At 40.1% G+C, this 16259-nt stretch overlaps 1 protein-coding gene and 1 long non-coding RNA gene across 3 annotated transcripts in view; one reads left to right on the top strand and one right to left on the bottom strand.

Annotated features, from left to right (window-relative positions):
• LOC307218075 overlaps positions 1-16259 on the top strand; it is a 343388-nt gene that overhangs the window by 41274 nt on the left and 285855 nt on the right. The window lies entirely within an intron of this gene.
• STK4 (serine/threonine kinase 4) overlaps positions 1-16259 on the bottom strand; it is a 67867-nt gene that overhangs the window by 25513 nt on the left and 26095 nt on the right. For both annotated transcript variants that reach the window (XM_079979551.1, XM_079979550.1), the window contains exon 10: positions 9241-9392. In XM_079979551.1, the coding sequence (XP_079835677.1) occupies positions 9241-9392 (152 nt within the window). The remainder of the gene's footprint in view (positions 1-9240; positions 9393-16259) is intronic.

Here is a 16259-nt window from a genome sequence, read left to right as displayed (position 1 = left end):
CACAGGCGAAGCCTGCAAAGGCTTTGATGTCCCTAAAAGCCACACCACAAGTGGGGAATTCCTTCGTTTTAGACACGGGAGCGACGGTTCACATGACCCATCGCAGGGATTTGTTTTCGTCGTTTAAGAAGCAAAGCTTCGTTGTACAACAAGCCAACGGTCGAGAGCTGGAAGCCACCGGAATTGGGACTGTGTATCTTAAAAGTCTGAACTTGACTATAAACAATGTTTATTTGGTTCCAGAGTTGAAGTACAATCTGCTCAGCGTTTCGCAGATTGCCAAGAAGGGACTAAAACTGTCCTATGATGATCAACACTGCGAGATCTACAAAGATGGAGAGTTGTATCTTTCTGCCGAAGAGAAAGATGGACTGTATTTGTTGACTTTTGATCAAAGTGATTACATGGAATGTAGTTCTTGTGATTCTAACATGATTTCTTTTGCAGGTGTAGCCAAGAAGAACGCCAAGCAGGTCACCTCGAGGGTCGACAAGGCATTTCAGCGGGTGTATGCTGATGTGATTGGTCCTTTAGCACCATCTAGAGGCAATGCAAAGTATTACCTAATATGTGTTGATTCTTTCACAGGTTTTGTCTGGATTTATCTTTTGGAGAGACCGAAAGAAGCCTTAGAAAGGTTTAAAGAGTTTTGTGACAAGGTTAAAAATATGCATGATGCTGACATAGATTGTCTTTGCACAGATGAGAAGCCAATTTTTCTCTTACAGGATTTCCAGAGGTTCCTGAAGAAGAAAGGGATAAGACACAAAATTGCAGCTTCCGAAGAAGCTTGGAACAGATGTGTCTGTGTTAGAGTGAACAAAGAATTGCAAAAGGGAATGCATGCGCAATTGCTTAGTTCACATCTGCCACATGAGTACTGGGCTGAGTCGCTAATGTCATATTGTTACACGTGGTTGAGAAAGGTCTCAAAAGACTTGGGATGTTCTCCTTTTGAGAAACTGTTCCACAGAAAACCTTCTGTTGCCCATTTCAAGGTTTTTGGGTCTCATGTGAGGACAGAAGCTCCAGGTGGAGTAAAGAATGCCAGAGGCATTTTTGTGGGTTATGAAAAGGGTCTCTACAGAGTAACTTTGTCTGAATCTGGTAAGGTGATTCTCACAAAATTTCTAGAGAGTGCTCCTGAACAGGAGAGAGTGATTGTTCACACATTTCCCACAGGAGATGATGATGATTCTGATGATGATGATGATGATGAGTTTGATCTTATTGAGTTCAGTAGTACTGATGATGACAGCGATAGCTCAGACAGCTCAGTTGTCACAGTCATTGAGAAGAAATCTCACACAATGACTAGACCCTCAGAAGAGGAGGATGAACCACTGATTAAGCTTAGTACTGGTTCTCCAGAGAGCTCAGAGGCTGAACCAGAAAGCAAGGGAGAGCAGCACCTCTTACGTAGGTCTGAGAGAGCAACGAAGGGTGTACCACCCAAAAGGTATTCAAAAGAGTTTGCCAACCAAGCCATTGCATGTGTTGCTGTTGTAAACGACCAAGGTCAAATTGAAGCTGTGTCTGAGTCAGAGACAAAGGCACAACAGAGAGTTGCTAACCAAGGTAATGCAGAAGCACTCATTCCTTGGAAGTCACACAACCAGAGAGGTACATTGGTAAAACCAGTGGCGTGTAGTTCCAAGGGTGGAACTGAAACAACAGGGGAGTGTTATAAGTATAACAACTGTTTGTTTTCTTCTCTGGATGACGCTTTGCTCGCTGCACGCATTGATACTTTAGGGGGAGTATGTTATTCTAAAGCAGCAATGCAGCAGCAAGCAAAGGCTATAGCAGCCAAGTCTGCTGCTTGTGGCTGCAAAGCCAGACAGGATGTATGTGACTGTTGCCATGGAAACAAAGGGGCAGTCCATTCTGTACTGAGCACCGGATGTTAGCTCAGTGTGTGTGTCATATGACCTGTACAGGATGTACATGGGTGGAGTTTGGTGTTTCTCTCTGTTTTGTTGAAGAGAGCAGACATGTTTTCTCTATATGACTGCTGAAGACAGGAATAAAACATGTAGATACATTTCTGTCTGTGTCTGATTCCCCTCCCTGGGGATATGCAGTAGAGCAGGGAGGAGGAGAAGCAGTTTGGTGTGTTTTTCTCACAGCCTGAGGAAAATCGCCGGAACGGACCTCGTGTTTTTCCTACCGGGAGTCGCCGGAGGGAGGTCAAAAGGATTCAGCCGGTGCCTGGAGAGATAGGCACATACCTCTGACCGAGCTTGAATTCTGACAAATCTGATCAGTGTCACTTTTATGAAGAGAAAAACTTTTGACTGATGAGCCTGTCTTATGAACTGGGATTTTTATGGCCAGTTAAGGAAGGGGATGTGGAAGGGGGAAATAATCATCCTTGGCAGTAGGTACTGAAAACAATTCAAGCCCTAAGCTACCTGACTTTTTCCAATTTGAACACTGGCAGAAAGCATTTTCTAAATCTAAAAGTGATATGCCCCCATTGCGGGTTGCAATGGAGCCCGGCATTTCTGTGGTGCACATACGTATATGAGGAACCTGATGTATATCAGAGATGCAATTTGAAGCAGTTGTGCGTCTGCAGCTGGGATTCAGCAACGAGCAAAATAACATCTTCTCTCAAAAGAAGAACTGAGTTGGCGTGGAGAACAATATTACCTTATGAAGAACTAATGATGCCAAAGCAGTGTTTGTAACCTTAATTCGTTACTTTCCAATCCTATACAAACTGCTTGAGTTTAATGGAAGTGCATACAGGATTGACAACTTGGATAAACCACGTTTTCAAGCCCGACATTTTTTTTAGTTCTGATGTAATCTCAAAAACTGAAAGCTGTACCTCAATGCCAAAAATTCCTTATCCCCTGTTATGATCAGCAGATGCAGAAAAATGCAAAGATCAAAGATAATACAAATTGCATAATTTAAAGGGATAGCAGAAATCTGCTTTTCTTGGCATACAGCTAGAACTTCCTTGGTGCAGAATTTTGATCTTTTTATTCCTGTTAGCACAGCCTTGATTCTGCATGGATGGGACTGCAACAATCTAGCTGAAGTGAAGAGCTGTCAATAGCTGTGTTCACATGTCACAGTAAACCAATGATGTAACATCCGTATGAGCAACAAACCACAATCCTGGCTTTGCATTATGTTCAAGTTGAAGACGATGGATTTCTTTTGCTCCAAACCACCATTTGAAGCAAAAGGTTGTTCTTGGTTTATCAATCATGGCTCATTCCATTGGTGAATAACCACCATAATCTCCTGTTTGGATTTAATGCTAAGCCAGGAGTCCTAGTTTGTTGCTTCTGCTCATGCAAAGGAAGCAGCAAACTGTTCACCAACAGAACAAGTACATTACTAAGTGACTTTAAAATAGCACTACACTGGATACAATCCTATTTCAGCACAATGCATTTTCATCTAAGTTTTAATTTAGAGCTACCTTCACAAGGAAGTCTAGTATTAGTTAAAGAATGCATCCTATCTCAAGCTTCCTGTTTCTCAAATTTCAGTATTATGCAGGAAGACAAAACTCCTCAGTTATGGATGCATCATAGCGTACTCATTTTTAAAAGCTGTCCCACTGATAAACAGGATAATCTAAGACAAACTATACTCCAGACACATCTATCTATTCACCTCTAGTTTAAAATGTGAAGCTACTATGCAAAGTTATTAATAAAAATGCACACAATAGTGAAGCTTTTATATAGTGTCTAAATATAGATAGCCAAATGCAAATGTAGCAGGTGTCTAAACTATGTTTTTTCTCCCTATAATCTGCCAGTGAGAAGTGTTGGGACAGAAATTCCTTTCGATATCGTACAGCAAAAGCGCTTTTTTTTTTATAATTATAAAACACCTAGTATACTAAAAGGAATGCTTTACTTTTGTGTATGCATCTATCTGCTAGCAGAATTCTTTACATGTGAATCTTTCAATAGTCAACCCTCCAGTGAGCTGCTGTTTAGCTTATGGCAAGAGTTGAATAAATGCCTCTTCAAACAGGCTTCTGGGGTGGGGTGACGTTATGAGGCCAGTCACTAATGGGGTCTTGCTTGCTGTATTGTTAGAACTGTGGCCAATGCACTTCTATTTGATATATTGAAAGGTTTCATACTGTAATGGTTTTATGAACCCCATCTATTGTGTGTTTTAAATTGCAAGCTGTCATGGTTAATGAAGAGCAAGCTACAAACAGAAGGAAATTAAGTTCCGGAGTAACAACATGAGAAGCGCCATGGCGAGTTCGGCCAAACTCTGTGCTAATATAAAACTCATCGTTTATAAAGCATAAACTGAGCCACTATGTGAATACTGCTGCTCATCAGGCAATGGCTTTTTCCACTTGCCTCCACCCACTCTGTAGCCTTAGGAGCCTTTCCCAAACTATGATTCTAGGAACATCAGACGCAGCTGGGAAGAGAGGAGTTCAGGGACATTTTTAAAAATAGTAATTTTACAAGTTGCATGTCTTTGCTTCTCAAGTTGTATTGTGTTATTTTTCTGCCATGTGACTTGCTATTTTTATTGATTATAGTTTAGAAATTATTTATTGCAGTTGTTAAGAGTGAATTTCTGTTTATTTATCATTTGCTTATTTTTAATTTTATTGTGTACTATTATATTCCAATGGATTACTGAATATTACTTTATTTTATGTACCGTAAGTTGTTTCTTTTAAAGTTATGACATTATTGGTTTGGATCATATTGATCTTTCTCGTTTTTTCAGCTTGTAAACCACCTTGTGTGTAGTAATATAAAAAGGTAGTATATAAATTAAACGTGGAATGAAATAAATGCTACTGATTTGGCCATGAAGACCCTGTGCCTGTGGAAAAGTCTTGTTTCTATGTTGCCCGAACTTTAGATGGAGCTAATCACCAAACAAGGATTGACAAGAGTCAGAGAAGGAATACGTTATCAACTCTAAGCTACCAACATGCCGTCCAACATTAGAGTTCGGAAGAGAAAAAATACAACTATTTGAGGAAAGGGAGAGACGATACTGACTTGTTCAGAAGACAAATGACGCCAGCACAAAGGCCTGTAACACAGCAGACATACCGGTCATTGTAAACCAGAGCATGTTTTCATTGATCAATAAGCAATAAATCACTCGGCCTCTTGCAGTTGCTCACTATAAATCATTTCCAGAAAGGATAATAGATGTTTCCTCTGTACAACTGGCAAAACCATTAACATTCTTCAGAGCATGTTATGAAGCAGCCATGGTATCTTAGAATGTGCAGAAAGTCCTTACCATTTGACCTTTGCCATGGCACCGCTTGCATAGCAGAAGCAAATATCAAATGTTTGTGATGAAAGGGTTCCAGTTATACAGGAGGTTAACCAAAAAAAGGAAAACTTGTAAGTGGGAAAGAATGTCAGAGAAAGCACAGTTTTGCATACAAAAGGTTTAGAGAGCAAACAAAATGCTGCAAGCCTAAGGTTATTAATGCCACCCAATTTTTCCAAAAACCCCAGGTTACAGGACTCAAAAGTCCATAGCTCTCTAGCTTGGAAACATTCTCCATCCCCCAGTTCCAGATGTGTGGAGAATGGATAGGATTACTTAGGGCAAACTGGATGTGAGATGACTCATATTTTTAAAAAAGAAGTTTAAATAGCATCTGTGGGGGTAGGAACTGGATCCTGGTGATAGGGGTTTTTAACACTTTACTTCCACTGTGGTCCAAAATCCAGCTCACACACATCCCATGCCTATTATTTGCCAATGGCCAACTGGTACCAATGGAAGATTTCCTACCAATGCAAATAGCAGGCATTGGAAGCCCAATATCAACAGCCCCATCCCCACCTACTCTTTACTTTTCCTAAAACTTGTGCAATTGCCAATTATGTAAAATATGCCACATACAGTTTGGTGATTAGCCCTCAGTGGTGGGGGAGAGTGAGGGGTGCACTTTGTAAACGCACTGAAGCTGAGCCCGAAACAGCTTCAAAGACTGCATTAAGCAATTTTAAGACCCTTCACAGCTGATGTGCACAACCATATGGGCTAAATGAGTAATGTGTGTTCTCTCAAAACATTACGTTCTACGCTTATGCTATGAACTGGAGATGCACAGTATATACGCAGCCTTGTCAATACACCTCCAAATGAGTGACAGCTGCCAAATCTGCACCGGATTGCACCCAATGTGCATAATATGCACCAAATCTGAGCTCCTTTGAATGGCAGAGTGAATCACTGTGATAGGCTATCATTTACAATCCCAGTATGAGGTTTATTCCCATGCTTGAAAGAGAATGCCCTCTTCTGCTACTATGATTTATTGAAATTTAGGCAGAAGCACAACGTCGATCAGGACAGATACAGCCTAAATAGGGAATACTTGAAATATACATATCAAGGAAGAAATACACTTTGAGGAAAGCCCCTAGCAAACTCCCTTGACTCTTTCCAACATGGTTGACAATGCAAAATATTCATGAAACTGTGGTGATGGGAAGGGCTCCCCACTTCAGCCTCCAAGTATGTTATACTTTAGAATAGATTTATCTTCAGCAATCTCATTTATATAGACAGGGAATTCAGTTAAAGGATGACATACTGAAAAGTCACTCAATCTGTGGCAGAGAAAACACATCTCAGACCAGCAATACTGGAATGGTGCCTGCACTTCGACGGAGATGAAGATGCAATGAAAGAACAACAAGCACATCTTGTATTATGGTTTAAGGTTTGCAAATAATTAGGAATGAAGTCAGCCGTTATTACCTTCTTTCTCCCAGCCAAGACAGAGTTTGTCATGCTGAAGGGAAGTTAAGGGGCAAATTTAGCTACATTTTGAAAAAGCCATTCAATTAAGCCTAACTGCCTCAAACTCAGTAAACATAAAGAGGCATCATTTATGTTTCTCTCTACACAAGAAGGCTCTCTGAGAACTGCAATACAACTATTCACAGTGAACACTCAATTTCCATGACAATCTTGGGTAAAAATGCACTGAGTGACATTTTAACCTCCTGCGCTTTTTCAGACATCTCCCAACTGACAAAAAAACAGAACTTAAAAAAAGAGACCCAATTAAGCTTAAGGATGTTTTAAGAAGATTAAAAATGTAAGGGACAATGCTTCAAGTAATAAAATCTAAACTATAGTATACGTAAGCTCGAAGATGGGGAGGGAACACTGTATGAGCAAACCCTTCAGGATAAAAAGGGCAGCATAATTTATTTAAATCTGCTACAGTACGTGACTAATTACCTGCACTGGTGCACTGGTATTTAAGCCTCTGCTATTGAATTACTGCAACTGCTTTTGATTACTGTAATTGGAAATTCTAAGCACAACTCTCACACAGGAACAGCCATCACCTGCAGAGATCCATGCAAATATTTTGCTTTATCCTTTCAGATACTACGCCATACTGCACGACAAGGCTGCATCTTAAATAAGCAATGGGGTGCTTGCAACAATTGTTCACAGTAAGCTGAGTTGACTTCTGTCTTTAAAGGTTTCCACTGTATGGCCATAGCTGTCAACCTTCCCTTTTTTTGCAGGAAATCCCCTGATTCCAGCACCGTTTCCCGCTGCTATCCCGGATTGTTAGATATCCCGTAGACTGTCCCCGGGACTGGTGAGGCTGCTGATCCCTTATTTTTGAGGCTGCTAATCCCTTATTTTCAAATCTGAAAGTTGACAGCTATGTGTATGGTGCAGGAATGGGGGGAGGGGAGGAAACAGTGCCTGGTGAAAACTATGAGAAGGAACCATAGTTCAATGGTAGCATACATGGAGAGTAGTATCTGAGGACCAATCCTTGGCATTTCCAGTTAATGAGATCAGGCACCAGGTTATGGCAAAGATCTCAGTCTGAGATCCCAGTCAATGAAGGCAATTCTCAGCTCAATGAACTGGGCCCTATATGCCTCTGCAATGTGGCAAATGGCTTTTGGAGGCAAGGTGACTTTTTTAAAAAGAAAAAGTAATAAGAAATGAGATAAGCAGTTAGTGACAAGGGTAGGAGATGGTGTCTTAACACTGGAAGAAACATTTTGCCAATACGACACACTACGCATGCACACATACTTTGGCTGGGAATTACATTGCTCCTTCAGCAGTATTACAGCCTATAATGGCAGTACTAAATCTCAAGTATGTAACTGCTGGTTAGATGCCAACAGGGCACGATCCTTGCCCATGTATGGCGGTATCCTCATTAAGATGGCTTTCATCAGCCCCAACCAGCAAGATAAGGAATAATGGGTCTCCCAGTTCAAAACATATGGGGGGCACCAGGTTGGGGGAGGACTGACATACAGAATTAATACTGCCATTTTCCGGTCTACTCCACCAACTGCTCCCAGCATACACACATGGTGCCAGGCTGTTAGGAGGAATGAGTAGCCTGGGCATGTATTATCTCCCATCTTCCAACTCTGCCTTCTCCCTCCACATAATCAAGGAGTATTAGAGGGGTTCTCATATTGAAAGTGGTTAGGTAACGGTAGTGATCAGGGAGCAGAGCCATGCAGTAACTAAGAGATGGCCATGTACACAAAGATTTTCAGCGTTTTTCTTTTGCCAAGTGCCTTCTACATTAGAAATCCCCATCACCATGAACACATTTCCTAGCTGACAACCGTTAGTAACAGGAAAATTACTGTAGCTTCTCAAGCTCCTTAGCCAGAAGCGCGGCATAAGAAAAAAGGAAAAGACTTCCCTTTACCATTATGCTATCTGAGATTGGCGGGGTGTGAAAAAGGTATGGGTAATTGTCACAAAGGAGATAAATTACATTTCTCAACAGCCCAAATCAACTAGCGTTTAGGCTCTCATATACTTACCAAGACAAAATGTACAATAAAAAAAAGGATTTAACTAAACTGTGATGCAGCTTAAAACCCACACCACTGAACAAAACCATATGACTGAAACATGATTAGAAATCAGAACACCATTTTCATTTCACAGGCAATTTGAACTATTATTATATATCTATATGTAATACTTCTTAGCTCACAATACATTCAGGATACCAAGTTAAATTATTTGTTGTTCTTACTTGCCTACATCTTAAGCAATTCAGTATTGTCTGTTTTAAGCAAGCATTTCTTTGTAATAATAAAGTATTATGCATTTCTTTCTTTTACCTTTATATTGTGTCAAATATTTACTAGGATTAAGGATTATTTCTCCTTTTCTACAAAAAATAATAATAGAAAAGCAAACTATGATTCTAGAACATGCCAAAAGTATTTTACTTACGAATTCATAATCACCATCCTGAGGAACTCTCCAATCGGAGGAATATCTTTCTGGTACATTCCTTCCATAGTTGTTTCTCCGATTCTCTTTTTCTTTTTGCTCAAAATAATCAAGGAAAGATGGTCTGACAGACTCCATTGTTTCATCCCTTCCTACAAATATATTTAATATACAAAATAGTATTAACTCAAAAGGAAAATGTTTAGCATTCCACTAAAATAACTATTTAGCACATTGCTTACAACAATACCTACACATGATAGAGTTGCTAATTTTAAAAAGCTTCAGAAGAGAAAAAAATGTTCAGAGCTTCTCAGTAGAGCAAGTAATGGATATATTATCAGCACATCTCTTGAAATCTAAAAACAGGAAGATCAGGTAGATTATAAGGAATATTACATTTCCTTTAGCCAGAGGTCCAAAACTGAGGCCTAGTCTTCCCCAACCTGTGGCTGTGATGGCTGGGGCTGATGGGAAATGCAGTAAAAAAACATATGGAAGACACCTGGTTGTGAAAGGCTGCCTTAGAGTGTTCTTACATGAATGTCTGTACCTCAAAACCCAGGTAATAGCATTCAACTTTTTCTACCCTCCACCCCAATTCCACTTGAGGAGAAGACTGGGCTTTTATTTCACATAGCAGCAGGGCAGTCATTCATGCCTTTGTACCCCTTGAGACTAGACTATAATCATGCAACATGGTTCATCTTTCTTCCTGATAGGAATGGGCCATCAGGAGATTGAAATACAAGCACAGCATTGACTCTAAAGTGGTACAAAAATACAAGGCATCAAGAATACACCCACCCACCAACTTGCATAGGCTTATCAATTTGTTGCATATAAACATATAACTTATAACAACAACATAATTATGTCAATGATACTGTCCATGTACTGAGTAGTGCAAGTCATATTCAGAAGCACTCAGTAACTGTCCTGAACTCCCATCCCTGGAAAAGTCTAAACCTGAGGATTTTCTTCAAACATACAACTTCAGCCATTAAAAAGCATAGTAGCAATCCTATGCATACTTAGTTTGGGAACCAGCCCTTCTGAATGAAGCTGGACTTACACATATAGGATTACGCTGCTAAGCAGGTACGAGGAACTGTAGAGCACAGTATTTTGTATTTAAGTGACTATTCTCTCACACTGGTTTATTATGTTTTAATATTTTACTGACATCGTTCATAAGGGGTAGGATAGAAATAAAATTTCTGCAACACTGGTTGTGTATGTTATGCCAGACTATTTGCAATCTGGCAGTGGAATGGGAGGAGGGAAAGACAAGGGAGAGCTGCCATCCACCCAATATATTTTAAGTTTGGGGTATATTAAAAATGTATAAAATGCTTTCCTACAGCATGGCTCTCAAAAGAAGTAATAAAAAAAAACCCTCAGTTGTAACACACACAGGAATGACAGCTTACATGAAACCTCCATCTCAGACCATGACCGATACAAACGGCTGCTGGAAAAAACAGCCAGATTTTTTACTATCTGCCAAAAGGTAAGAGTGATGGCCAGGTGGCTCTCCCTAAGTGGGAATTTAGCACAACCACTGGGAAACTCTCTACCTGGGCCATCACTTAACTCATCTATAAGAAAATAACCATAACGTCTGCAGCACTCACCTCAGGAATACTGCAGGTATGCTAATCACAAATACAAATGTGTTAATGAACAAGCACATAGAATGTACATAGAATGATAAATGCAGTTTGAAGGTGCCAAAGTTTTATATTCTCAGAAAATGCACCTCCTCAATACTGCCGTATTTTTCTGTTGTACCCTTGTCTACCCAAGTCTCCAAATAAGAGACTGGACCAGGGTTTCCCAAAGTTGAGTCTCCAGCTGTTGTTGGACTTCAACTCCCATCATCCCAAACTAGCAGGACCAGTGGTCAGAGAGGACTGCAGTCTAAAAACAGCTGGAGACTCAAGTTTGGGAAACACTGGACTGAACCCTGGAATTCTAGAAGCATGATGGCAAGTTCTCAGTTCTGTGCAGAAGCAAATCAATGCACTCATTTTCCTTATGAGACATCTCCATATGTATGGAATTCACCTAAGTGGCCATCAGTGTGTCTGCAAAACAATTAATGAGGAGAGGACTCGAGATGAGTCCTAGGTACATATATGCTCCAAGCATATTTACCAAGATGACTCATGGATATTTTCCCCCAGGGTGATGAATTGCTGTATGCATTATCCCCCTACACGTACATTATGAGTTCACTCTGCAAGATCAAACAATGTTCTCAAAATTGTTAAGACAAAAAGAGAGAGACCTACTTCTTTTTGAAGTTATAGCTCTTTACATACTGCAATAAATCTTTGAACGTATTAAAATGCCTAAAAAGGCAAAAACAAAGATCTGTCAAGACTTATGTAGAGTTAACTTGTTCCAAGCATCTTCATTATAAATGAAGAAACAGATGCTGTAATTATATTACGGCAAGGATTCCTGACCGACTGACAGCTACCAGTACTAGCCACTGCATGGAGAAGAACCAAAATTCAATGGCAATGGCTGGATACTAATTTTGTATGCAGGTGGCAAGAGCTCAAATCCTGACATCTATTCTGCACATTAAGCAGACTTAACTTCTGGGATCTTAGGTGGCTGGAATGGGAAATACATTTACTCAAGAGAGAAACTGCCAGCTGATATGGTACTTGGTTAGATGGATCAGCGGTGGATAGCTCAGTTGGTAGAGCGTGGTGCACATTCGATCCCCCTAGGGGACAACTGCATATTCCTGCATTGCAAGAGGTTGGACTAGATATAATCCTCAGGGTCAGCTCTATGATTCTATGACCCTTACGTAAGGCAACTGCATGTTTGTCTCCTGCCCCTACTTTGATGCCTTATGGCAGGATGCAGTATATCCTCACTTCATTTTAGAATAACAACCATGCAAGGATGCATTAGTCCATGGACCAAATATGGTTCTACAAGCCTAGCCCCATGCTACCCCACTGCAGCCCTAAACTCTGATAATGCCTCCCTGCTTGCAGTCCTTGAATGGCCTTTGCTTGAATAATGTCTATTGCTTTTCTGGATGGAAGACAGAAAGGAGTGTGGAAAGTAGCCTAATGTACCAAACTAAAATACACATTCATTGTTTCCGCCACGTTTGCTTCTGACCCTGCCTATTACTGGTATAGAGAATGCATATATGTATGTATGATCTTAAATCCATCAGGCTTTAAAAGGAGGATATTCTGTGCATAACAGAAGCAAACATGAAAGCAAATACCCTTAACGATAAGAAATTATCACTTCATAAAACATTCCAGTCTAAGATATCAAGAGAAAGCTTTAAATATAATAATAGAAAACCAATGGTCATTCTGGGTTAAAAGAAAGTTCAAGTATAAAAATAAATGTGGAAATTTCTGAGCTACTGAAGATAAGCAATTCTACTGCCGACTGTAGTTTTCCCCTTCAACAGACCTCATTGTACACAATCAGATCAAGAAAAGCTACACAGGAAGTCAGAACACAGAAGAGCGCAAAAATGCTAATATACCACTGGATGATTATTTGGTACATCAGAACTTTAACCACAGGGTGTGTGTGTGTGTGTTTAGCAAATGGAAATACATGTGTTATACTATACCCCTTGGAGATCTTCTCATAAAAAAGGGGTGGTGAAGTCTTTTTGGCCCCATGGGCCAGATGCTTATGAGGTAGTTAGAATAGAAACTTTGGTTGGCTGTCCTACAGTTCATAAGCGGCACCTTACACCGTAATGGTTACATCTTAGCTAGTAATGGTTGTTCACATGTGCCAAAGAGTTGATTGATGGCAGAAGTCGTCCATCAGCAATTGGCCCAATCTATACCAATTTGTCCTTTTTTCAGAATACCTTGTTGTCCAAACACAATACCACCACTGGCTGATTATTACATTATTATAAGTTTACAGTAAGTAACACCCCAGAAACAATTCCATGTATTAGCTGCAATGATATTAAAGTGAACAAACAAAATCCTGATGCGGTGCTGGAATTTACTCCAGAAATAAAAGACTAAACACTGCAGATTTATTTGATATTATAGGGGCCAATATTTTTAAAAAGCCTAATGTTAACAACTCAGTCTTGTGGGTTGCAGAGTGGGAAGGTGGAGAGAGGAAATTAATTCAAGGGAAGACAGAATAGTGACTGTACATTGCACAAGATTTAAGGTGCAGCTTATATTCTTCATGACAGTGGGTTCTTATTTCTATTTTTCTGTATTTCAAGAAAGCCACTTTCCCTTAGACCCGACTCTTCCAAGTTGCATTGTGGGAGCAAACTGGGAGAGGAAGATTGTAACGTGGTATGAGGTATCAAGCACTTCAAACTGCTAGTCTGACATAGGATCACAGTGTCTCAGCTAATCTTATATTGCTACATGCAAGACCCTTGATGCTCAACTCAGAAGTGCAAGCCATTCTTGCTTCTATAAGCTTCACATCTGAACTGTGCTTTCAGTTTTAATACACTTAACAGAAGTTAATTTAAATGGCCAAAACATGAAGTCACTTATTCAAGGCAACCCAAATTGGAACTTGAGAGTTATTAAGCTATCAAAACACTAGACACCCACATACTCTACCTAATTGAGAATTATGCATAATTCCAGTGCCTGACTACACTTATCTTAACATATGTAGCTCCAACAAAATTCTGTCTTGGTTCTAGAAACTGCCACCTACACCAGATTACTAATGTGTGACTGCTGTTAAGAGCTGCTGATTGCATGGTTTCCCTTACATTCAATATTTTGGAACCAAATGTGCCAAGTGTGAATTATTAATATCAAATAATTCAGCTTTTCTTCCTCTTGTTTGCTGAAGCTGCTAAGAATCTAGTATTCTGTAGCTAAAAGGTGAAGGTAAAGGGACCCCGGACCATTAGGCCCAGTTGTGGACGACTCTGGGGTTGCGGCGCTCATGTCACTTTACTGGCCGAGGGAGCCGGCGTCATGTGACCAGCATGACTAAGCCACTTCTGGAAAACCAGAGCAGTGCATGGAAACACCATTTACCTTCCTGCTGGAGTGGTACCTACTTATCTACTTGCACTGCGTGCTTTCGAACTGCTAGGTTAGCAAGAGCAGGGACCGAGCAACGGGAGCTCACTCCGTCGCAGGGATTCGAACCGCTGACCTTCTGATCGGCAAGCCCTAGGCTCTGTGATTTAACCCACAGCACTAATGAATAATAAATTTGGAAAACTTTTGATTTTATTGCTGGTAACCAACTAAGCTTTAAAAGTTTTAAAATGATCTGAAGAATGCAAAAGCCATTTTAAAAGGTTGTACATTCCGTATTCAATGAGTTAGAATGACAACCATTATCATCTGTTCATTTACTATATTACTACCCTACCGAAAAGATTTGTGATGGTGGCCCACAAATAAATTCAACACAAATATATTCAACCAAAAAAATAAATTCAACCAACCACTGAAGCTCCAATAAATAGAGCAATGATGCAAAGTCAAATACAGTGGTACCTCGGTTGAAGAACAGTCCTGTTTAAGAACGATTTGGTTTACAAACTCCGAAAAACCGGAGATAGTGTCTTGGTTTGAGAACTTTACCTTGGTCTAAGAATGGAATCCAAACGGTGGAAGGGCACCAGCAGCGGGAGGCCTCATTAGGGAAAGCGCACCTCGGTTTAAGAACGGTTTTGGTTTAAGAACGGACTTCCGGAGTGGATTAAGTTCGTAAACCGAGGTACCACTGTACTGGTTTGCTTCTGGGCACAATTTAAAGTGCTGGTTATGGCCTATAAAGCACTACACAGCTTACATACAAGCCAGCTGAAAAACAATACTTGACTATTAAACAAAATTGGGGAAAGGAGCTAAGAACAGAAATTGAAGAAGCAGTTTGGAACAAGCTATAGACAAAAAAACCTTCCTAAAATCAACATCATACAATGGAAACAGAATGGACGGACAATTGCTTTCCTTGAGAAACTAAGCGATGTATCCAATATGGATGTTTTTGTTGAAATATGGCACCCCTTTATATAATATTCAATTACATACGGTACATAGATTAATGGGGGAAATTGACACATTTGTCTTCTGTTCTGGGGGAGTAGGTGGGAGAGGAGAAGTCCTTTGGAAACATAATGGGTTAGTTATCACTAAGCCAGACTGTAAGCATATGACAAACGAAAAGCTTTAAAGGGATGCTTTACTAGAACAGCATGAAAAGCAGTTAACAACTAGTTCCCAAGGGCCATAATTTGCAAGCAGAATGTTCCAGGTTCTATCCTCAGTACCTCCAGATAGGGCTGGGAATGTCCCCTGTCTGAATAGTCAAGTGAAGACACTATTGAACTAGATGAACCAATGGTCTGTTTTGGTATGAGGAAGATTCCTATGCTCCTGGCTGGTAGATGTGGCTGTGCTAATAAAGGAGGATGCTTGCAGAAGATGATAGATAAGCTATCCCTTGCACAGAGCAAAATCATTACATAATCAGTACAAGGAGGCATGCCCCTACAAGGCAGCAAAGTCTCATTTATACCCAATTATTTATGTTCTCCATCAATGAAAGTGAAGCAGCAATGAAGTGCTGAATGGTTGGACAGATTAATGCTCATCTTCTTGAGTCAAATGCCTAACATCAATAGTGCTTTATACTCTAATTATTCTCAAACGGTGCAACTTTTTTCTAGGTAAGAATATTCTTCCAATCAAATAAGGCTATTTTCTAAAATGGCTTACCTTGTTTAATGATGTACAGTACTAAGGGCCAATGCAATGACAAACAAAGACTTCTGCTATCAAACAACCTTCAGCTCTCCCTTATATAAAATACCAGGTCGATAATACTTTGCCTGTGACTGTAACCCAACTACACATTTAACGGATGTCTTCTGAGGCTCCTATATTTAATTACGCTCCGTTTCAGATCTCTGATTTTACAGGGAAAATAGAGCCATTGCTCTAAATGAAAAATGACCAGTGAAAGGTTTACCGAACTGAAGCATTTTAGCTTAAGTT

The sequence above is a fragment of the Podarcis cretensis genome (assembly GCF_951804945.1).
Source record: "Podarcis cretensis genome assembly, chromosome: 6".
Classification (NCBI taxonomy): Eukaryota; Metazoa; Chordata; class Lepidosauria; order Squamata; family Lacertidae; genus Podarcis; species Podarcis cretensis.
This window is presented reverse-complemented; position numbering and strand designations above follow the sequence as displayed.